The following is a 9,244-nucleotide window of genomic DNA, read 5'->3' as shown; positions in this document are numbered from 1 at the left end:
AGTAAAAGGACACATTTTATGTTGTGATAAACAAAAGTGACAAAAGAAACATTTAGAATCTTTATTCATAAATATCACTACTATATGGATATAAAACATCTTAAATTACTGTTTTTTTTTTAGACAAATACTCTGGGATTATTGCTGGAAGCTCTTCAGGTAAAAAAAACTAAAACCCAATGATACTCAGTTTTAAGTATTGCATATAGCGTTTGTAGCTGTGTTAAGGAAGCTTTAACAAAGTACAAAATGATACACAACCGCCTTTCTGACCAATATAAAAACAGTCGACCACACATAGGTAAACCAAGACAGAAAGGAGTGATCCACCCACTTCAATTTGAAGTACATTTCTGTCACCATGTCATTCAATACAAAAGAAAAATACAGGAGTAGAAAAATATTTGCAAAAAAAAAAGCCTATCAAAACTTAAATCCAAGACACTCTTGTCTGTTGTGAATTACAATACTTATTATTCAGCAATTAGAATCTTCTTAAATGACAAATTCTCTATTGGTATGTAAATCTCAAAAATATACAATATAATCTAGTATTCAGTGACTGCAGGCACCCCTGTGTTTGATCGGTGAGGTAGCTAAACAGTTAAAACTGTACACGGGCTGCTATTTCAACAAAATGGATCATAAGGTGAAACAATGTCAAGAGTAAAAATGCACAGAGGGGGAAAATATTCCAGTGAGCCTCTCTCCTTATTTGAAGTCACAGTATAGGAGGTAAAATAATTAAGAATGGATACTGTCTGTCTCTCTTAGCACAGAGCTGAGAACTAAACATGTGAAACATCACCTCATTCTCTCACTCTCAGTCATTTGCCACAGTCCCAGATTTAATACTTTAAGGCACGGGAGCTGCGTTATCCTCTCCAAACCCCTCTTGGTGATCTTAGTACAACCATACAGATCAATCCCCGTCAGCTGGGACAGGTGGTCCGCAATCAGCTCCAGACCTTTGTCTGTGATCCGCACACACTGCCCAATGTTCAGCGTCTTGAGCTCGTTCATCTGACGCACCATCCTGTTGATGCCGTCGTCGCTGATGTGACAGGAGCACAGCGAGAGGGACTTGAGCTGATACAGCCCCTGGGCGATGTACGCCAGGCTCTGGTCTCCAATCTTATCACAGAAGGAGACATCAAGTCCAGACAGCTGAAGGGACCCCATGGCGAGATGCATGATTCCAGTGTCACTGATGTTATCACAGGAGCGCAGGTTCAGGCTGCACAGGTGGGTCATGTGTGACAGGTGGATCATCCCTGCATCCGATATCCCCCCACAGAAGCTGAGATTGAGCACTTTGAGTCTGTTCAGACCCTTGGAGACGTGTTTGAGAGATAGGTCCGTGAGCTTCTGGCAGTCCTGCAGGGTTAACTTCTCCAGACACAGACAGCCCTCTGCGGCGCTGCGGGTCATCCCAGACAGGTGACCGATGCCCACGTCGGACACATGCCTGCAGCTGCGGAGGTTAAGGCTCTTGAGTCTGTGCAAGCCCCAGGCGATGAGCAACAGGCCCGTGTTTGTGATGTTGCTGCACCCCCCGAGTTCAAGCACCTCCAGGTTTTTGAGGTACTGGGCGATCCTGCCCAGGCTGGAGTCGGTGATCTGCTTGCACAGGCTGAGGTTCAGCACCTGCAGGGACGGGATGTCCTGCACAAAGGCATGTCCCAGCCCGTTGTCCGTCAGGTTGAAGCAGCCGCACAGGTTAAGGCTCTCTATGTTGGGCATCCCTTGGATCACGTAGCTGAGGCTGCGCCTGAGGCTGAGGATCTGCACCTTCTTGATGCCCCGGGTCTGCAGGCTGGGGAACAGGGACGGGTTCGCCCTCCGCAGGTGCAGCTTGGCTTCCTCCCCCCGCCACACGGACTTGTGGTAGGACGCGTCCCTCCAGGCCAGGCACACTTGCGCCACTCTGCCTTTGTCTTTCACCTCCAGATAGCTGAAAATAATGGCCAGGATTTCCGGGAAAAGGCACGATATATGCGTCTCCATTTCAAACATGCTGCCTGCGGGGGATCCTGCGGGGAGATCCCGCGGGATCCTACGGGATCTTGCGGAGCTCCGGCGGAGAAAGTCTGGCGGCGAAGTTGCTAACGGCGAGCTAGCCGCTCAGCGCGCAGGGAAACCCGACAAAACCCAACAAAACCCGCTCCCATCTCGTAGGATAGCATCTCAAATAAACGACGGGAGGAAAACCGACAGCGGAGATCGCGGTGATCACGTTTTGACGACGAGTTGAGGAAACTCGAGCCGTGGTATTTACATAGCACGCTAGGCTAACGCGGCTAGCGGGGGAAAGTTAACAGCTTCAAAGCCGCGGGATAAAAACCCCCAACTTAGTATTCCCTCCGGGATGTCTAGAGCTGCGTTGTTGGCTTGTGGAAACGTACACCGGCGGGATAGTTTGTTCCGCCTGAAGAAAGTTGCTTATCTCCGGGAGTGTTTCCAGTCTCGTCGCAGCATCCCGGCTCTAGTGTGAGGCTGAGCCGCGCAGCGCCCCCCGGCGGCGGCGGCCGGGACTGCAGCTGCCTGACTCCCACACACGTGTAACATTACATACTGTACATACAAATACATACTGTAGCCTACATACAAATACACACTGTACATACAAATACATACTGTACATACAAATTACATACTGTACATACAAATACATACTCTACATACAAATTACATACTACATTACAACAGAGGTGTCAAAAGTATTCACAATCATTACTCAGGTAAAAGTATAGATACTAGAGTTTAAAAATACTCCTGTAGAGGTTGAAGTATCATCTCAAGTTGTATACTCAAATAAAAGTATAAAAGTACTGGTTTCAAAACTACTTAAAGTATAAAAGTAAAAGTAATGTAAGGGGTAAAAAAGCCATTAAGGACAAAAGCCATTGAAAATGAATGTATCTTAGTATAATGCAAATATATTAAAGAACCATATATGTGTACTATTGAGCATTAACATGTGTTTCAGAGAGCAGGAGATATGATGACTAGTTGCCTATAAGTATTGTAATGGTGCAAAAAGTCAAACTTCAGAGGCATGTTATCATTTATCCTAACCTTTATTGGAATGTACATCCAAGTTTAGTTGCAGGAATCTGAGGGAACGGATGTAAGAACAAAACTGGACAAGAACATCTGAAACAACCACAACCAAATTCACTCTATCCGGATGGAGCAATTTAACTGGATAGTTTTTATTTAAAGGCCGAAATGAAATAGAGTAACGAGGCTGTTTTTAAAATGTAAGGAGTAAAAAGTACAGATAATTGTGTGAAAATGTAGTAAAAGTAAAAAGTCGTCTGAAAAAGAATTACTCCAGTGAAGTATAGATATCCAAAATTTCTACTTAAGTAAGGTAACGAAGTATTTTTACTTCGTTACTTGACACCTCTGCATTACAAAACATACAGATTATTAAAGATTATTAAAGATTGTCTTATATGGGTTGTTTTGATGCATAGCAAATAAAAATACAAATATCTAGAACACACCAATCCATTATTCATTAAATCCAAAATAATAAAATTGTTCGATATTGCAGAGTTAAGGACTGCACAAATAATATACAAAGCCAGAAATAACTCTTTACCCGGACAAATAGAGCAAATGTTTCAGAAAAGACAGGGGAGATATGAATTAAGGGAACCATTTCATTTTAAATTACAGGCATGTAAAACTACAAGCAAAAAAAAGTTTTGTATTTCAAACAGTGGAGTGAGGCTATGGAACAGTCTGAGTAAAGAGCTGAAACAATGTCCAACCATCTACAGGTTCAAAAGCAAATACAAAGAAATTATTTTTGCCAAATACAGGGAAGAGGAGACATGAGGTAGTGATTGTGCGAGGATTCAGCATAATGTACGTATATAAAATGGTATATATAATAATGATTATATTGTTTATGATAAGATTTGTATATATATATGTGTGTATATATATATGTGTGTATATATATATATATATATATATATATATATATATATATATATATATATGTATATGTATATGTATATTATTTATAATGCTCAAGTATATTTATATTTATAATGCTCAGGTATATTATTGCAATGAAGTGCTGTAATATTTTTATAATGTAATAACAGGTATAAGTTTTTGATAAAGTAAAGCTTGCTGTTATATTTTTTCTTATTTTTATTTTCAAGCAAAATTGAAATAGAAAAAAGGGGTAGGACCTCATAAGTTTTTTACTTCCTCCTACTCCTTTTCGGGCGTGAAGGTTTATTTCCCTTTGATTTTGTGTAATAGTTTTTTTTTCTGTATGCTCGAAATAAAGATTTCAAGCAATCAATCAATCAATCAATCAATCAAATCAATCAAAAATACTCCATAAAATGGCAGTATAGCGTGCAAACATGTTAAAATAGGCTTAGGTGGACTTGTTGTATGGTAGGTCATAAAGGGTTAAAGAAAGATGCATATGTCAGAACTTAATTTCTTATTTTATATCATAAAGGGTTAAAATCACTGGTGTTGGAGCCTAGTATTTATGTGGACTCTGAGATTTCTTTCTCCCCTGTCAAAGTGCATTTTTAGGTTGTTACAGTGATGTGAATCTAGAGGCACTAAAACAGAACAATATAGGACAATTAGTTCATTGCCTTTGTCTTTAGATTCAATTAAATTCAATTCAATTTTATTTATATAGCGTCTATTACAACAGAAGTTGTCTCTAGGATTTTTCCAGAGACCCAGATCATGACCCCCGGGCAATTATTACATAAACATAACATAAACAATGGCAGGTTAAAACTCCCCTAGTGGGAGAAAAATCTTAAGCCAAACAGTGGCAAGGAAAAACTCCCCTTTAGGAGGGAAGAAACCTGGACCAGGACCTGGACCATCCATCATGACCTTCCTGCCGGAGGCCATGGGGGCAGGCCAGGATGTCAGCAAGCATAGCAGACATCCACAGACAGGTGGAAGTAGCAGTGGGATGATCAGAGTGTGGGACTGCAGGTCAGCACGCAGCTCCCGAAGCTCCGGCCTGCAAACATACACAAAAGAGAAAAAAAGGGAGGGGGGGAAATCTGCCTCAATGTTTATGGCCATCAATTCACCAAGGTTTTGGAAACATTCATCACAGATTTTGGTCTATATTGACATGATTGCACCTCGCAGTTGCTGCTAATTGGTCAGCGGCACATTGACGATGCAAATCTCCCATTCCACCACATCCCAACGGTGCTCTGTCAGACTAAGATCTGGAGACCACGTCTCTCCAGTGTTAGCGTCGCTCCATTGGCTTCCTGTAAAATTCAGAATTCAATTTAAAATTTTATTACTTGCATATAAAGCCCAAAACGGCTTAGCTCCGCAGTATTTACAAGATTTGATAGTGCCTTATGTTCCTGGCAGAGCTCTCCGCTCCCAGGGTGCAGGTTTACTCGGAGTTCCTAGAGTATCTAAATGTAGATTTGGAGGGCGGGCGTTCTGCTATCAGGCACCATTACTATGGAACCAACCTCCAATCTGGGTTAAGGAGGCTGACACCACCTCCACCTTTAAAACTAAACTTAAAACCTTTCTGTTTAGTAAAGCCTATAGTTAGTGTTTAGTAAACCTCTAGCTGGTGTTGGTAAATCTCTAGGTAGTGTAAACTCTAGTGTGTTAGAGTCAGTAGTCATAGTTGCAGCTATAGAACAAGACTATAATAGTTAGTCTCAAATATAGCTTCGCGGTAGATATGCTGCTATAGGCTTATGCTGCAGGGGGGCACCGACATGATCCGCTGGGCGGTGCCTCTCACCCTTCTTCTCCTCTCCTTTTCCCTGCCTCTCTTCTCCATTACCATTTTTATTTATTATAAATATCTCATAGCTATCATTTTTGTCTATCGTTCCTGTAGTTTCTTGTGCCGGCCCCCCTTTTTTCTCTTTTGTGCATGTTTGCAGGCTGGAGCCTCGGGAGCTGCGTTCTGGCCTGTGTTCCCGCCCCTCCCTGCTGTTGCTGCTTCCGCCTGCCTACACACTCCCCCCCCCCACCCCCCCCCACCCCCCCCCCCCCCCCCCCTCTGGTCATCCCGCTGCTGCTTCCACCTGCCTGCTGTTTGCTGCTGACGTCCCTGACTCCCCCAGTCTGGCCTTCGGCAGGAGGGTCCCCCCTTATGATCCAGGTCCTGCTCAAGGTTTCTTCCCTCCTAAAGGGGAGTTTTTCCTTGCCACTGTTTGGCTTAAGGTTTTTCTCCCACTATGGGAGTTTTTACCTGCCATTGTTTATATAATAATTGCTCGGGGGTTTATGTTTATGTTTATGTTCATGTTCTGGATCTCTGGAAAGCGTCTAGAGATAACATCTGTTGTATTAGACGCTATATAAATAAAATTGAATTGAATTGAATTGAATTGACTGTGGAGGACATTGCAGCACAGTGAAGTCATTGTTATGTTCAAAAAACCGGTTTGAGACGATTTGTGCTCTGTGGCATGGTGCATTATCCTGCTGGAAATAGCCATTAGAAGTTGCAACGTGGTCATGAAGAAATGAACTGGGATGAATATGCACCACACCATTACACGACCACCACCAGCCTGAACCATCGATACAAGGCACCTTTCTACACCCTGGTCTGCAAGCCTCAAAATAATTGGTGCAAAAAGGTATTAAACTGTATTATATAATTTACCAGGAGACTCATGGTTGTACTTTTCTTGAAACTTGGGAGAGTGTAAGTGATGGAACAAGAAGATGAACGAGAGCACACAAGTAAAAAAGAAAAAGAAAGTGTTTTATCTAATTTAGTTCTACTTGGCATGGTGTAATATATTTGTTCTATCACACACAGAAATATTGTGAAACTAATGATTTAGGTGGTGAGAGCATTTGTTCAAAACTCCCCCAGTTGCTGTGCAGGACTCACAAACAGCTATTGATGGACTTTGTGGCTGCTGAAGGAGGTTTTATGAGTCTTTAAATTCAAGACTTCACTTTTTCCATCATTAAGAACAGTTCACACTGCCAGTGCCAACTGTTCTTAATGTTTCTACAAAGATGGGGAAATAAAACTGCTGGAAAGGAGTGCTGGTTCTCATTAATGATCAATTAAGTCGTGCTTCGGGATGTTTTGCTTATTTTAGGGAGCCTTTAACAAACATTCTCATTGTAGTAGTGTAACTCTGACTATTCATTTTATACAATTTTTTGTGTAATGATGAAACTAATTAATTTAAATTAAACAAAGACTTTTCTATTATACTGATCTTTATTTCATTTTTTTAGCCAAGTAAAAGCGTACCACCAAAAACACAAGCAAAAATATAGACTGAGACTTGTTAATACAACTGATAATAAATGACACATTTAGGCAATTTATTTCAAGAATTGTGATTCATTTTGCTAATTATTATGTAGATGACTCATTAGTCTCTCCCTCCTCTCCCTCCTCTCCTGGATGTTCACACGACATTTGCCTGGTTTGTACAATGACAGCGATATAATACAAAAGCAATTTGTTTCTTTATGTTTAAATTGTCTTTGATCCAATGTCCTGCTGTTGTTCACGGTTACTCACTGTCAGACTGCTGTACTCTCATTTGTCAGATGTTGCAGCAATTTTTTTGTTAACGTAGATGATATAAAACTTAAGTGAGTGTTTATCTTGAGGAGTCATTTTTTCTGTTGTAACTGCTCTGACACAACCCTCTCTCAACAAAGATACATGTTGATTGTATCTAATATATATACTTATGTACTTTTGCTGTTCCGTCCTGTTTAATTTAAAACATCAAATTAATCTTGACTTTTTTTGTCAACTTGGGACTAGAAAGATTAGATAGTTAAATCAGATGTAACTGATTTAACTTAATTACAGGGAAGTATGATATTGCTAACCATGTCTAATTTTTTTTAGGGTTCCTCTTATGTCAGTTTATTTTAATTTTAATTTATTTATCTTATTTTGTTTTCTTAATTTATTTTAATTTTTAAATTTTTTTGTTGCAGCTGTTTTGCGTGTCCTGTATTTTAGTTTATTACTTTATTTTTCCTATTATCATTGTCTTCAGTCAGAGTTTGATTGGTAATCGGTACTTACTTTGGGACCTGTTTATAATTACGTATTTTGAAGTGTGTGTGTTTTGGGGTGTTTGTTATGTTTTGTGTCCTTATTTATTTTATTATTATTTTTTTTTTTTATATATATTTTATTTATTTTTATTTTTTTGTGTGTATGGTAAAATATAAAACGGGGTATTCTGTCGAACCCTTTAGAAGAAATGTTTATTGTGTCATATAATTTACATGGATTACCCAATAAAGAAACATGTTTAAAAAAAGAAAGATTAGATAGTTTTGTTGTTGTTGTTTTGTCATTTTAAGAAAAAGAACTCAACATCTGTTAAAAGTTTATTTCATGTCACGAGTAAGTCCAGCAGTGAGACGTTGATACAGTCAGAGGCTTTCCTTTAACCCTCCTGGTCAGAAATGCTGGGCCCCCTCACAACAGCTCACCCATAGCCCTGAAACAATAAATATCTACAATTCCTGGCATATTTTCCTGGCTCCTGCTTGGCTCTGGGCCTTTGACTGGCCCGTGGTCTCCACGCCCCTAACCTTCCTGCCATGTCACGCAGCATATGTGTCTATGCAGCCTTTTACTTTACAGCCTCTGTTGGAGCTGCAAAAATACAAGGGAAAGCACTTAGCTGTTGGCCAAAGCTTATAAAGTATTATAACACAAAACAACAATTTGAGTGCCAGTTTTAACACCTAACACAGAGTTGTAAGGAATTTGATGTTGAGTCAGGTATAATTTACTTTCTTTCTGGTGGTATATATGTGTGCAATAGACATGTTTGTTTTTAGACTTTGCTCTGAGGTGAGTCTTTTAAAGGTTGGGTATGAGATTGTTTTCTAAAGCATTCGTTTCTACCTGAATTGTCTTTGCACATCAGTAACAAACATTGAAATACTTTAACATAAAAGAAGGAAAGAAAAGGAATCACTCATGGATGTGACAGGGCTCTACATTCACCCAGGGTGACCAAAGCAAAGTCACTCTTTCAGTTCAGTGAGCAGGCATCAGGTGTTGGCGTGCTTTGAAGTTAGTTTTGGAGGCAGGATGGAGGAGGGGGGCGGTTGTACTTCTGTTTTCAAAATCACATTGACTCTTTTTATTCATCAATTTCAACATAGCAAAGTTAAGATGTGAAATGATAATACAATAAAATTGTACAGAAAAAAGAAAACTTTGCACGTGCCCATCCAG

At 40.1% G+C, this 9,244-nt stretch overlaps 1 protein-coding gene across 1 annotated transcript; it reads right to left on the bottom strand.

The window, feature by feature from the left end:
• Positions 1–47: 47 nt before the first annotated feature.
• On the bottom strand, positions 48–2,529 carry LOC133444344 (F-box/LRR-repeat protein 14-like). Its single transcript, XM_061722060.1, has one exon. The coding sequence runs from the start codon at positions 2,014–2,016 to the stop codon at positions 805–807; it is 1,212 nt and encodes a 403-aa protein (XP_061578044.1). The 5' UTR covers positions 2,017–2,529; the 3' UTR covers positions 48–804.
• Between the last annotated feature and the right edge of the window lie 6,715 nt (positions 2,530–9,244).

Source organism: Cololabis saira, chromosome 5 (assembly GCF_033807715.1).
Source record: "Cololabis saira isolate AMF1-May2022 chromosome 5, fColSai1.1, whole genome shotgun sequence".
Taxonomy (NCBI): Eukaryota; Metazoa; Chordata; class Actinopteri; order Beloniformes; family Belonidae; genus Cololabis; species Cololabis saira.
Note: the sequence above shows the minus strand (reverse complement) of the source record. Positions and strands in the feature narration are given on the sequence as shown.

Excerpts from the sequence above, each read along its gene's own strand:
- LOC133444344 (XM_061722060.1), bottom strand. The coding sequence starts at position 2,016 with ATGTTTGAAATGGAGACGCATATATCGTGCCTTTTCCCGGAAATCCTG.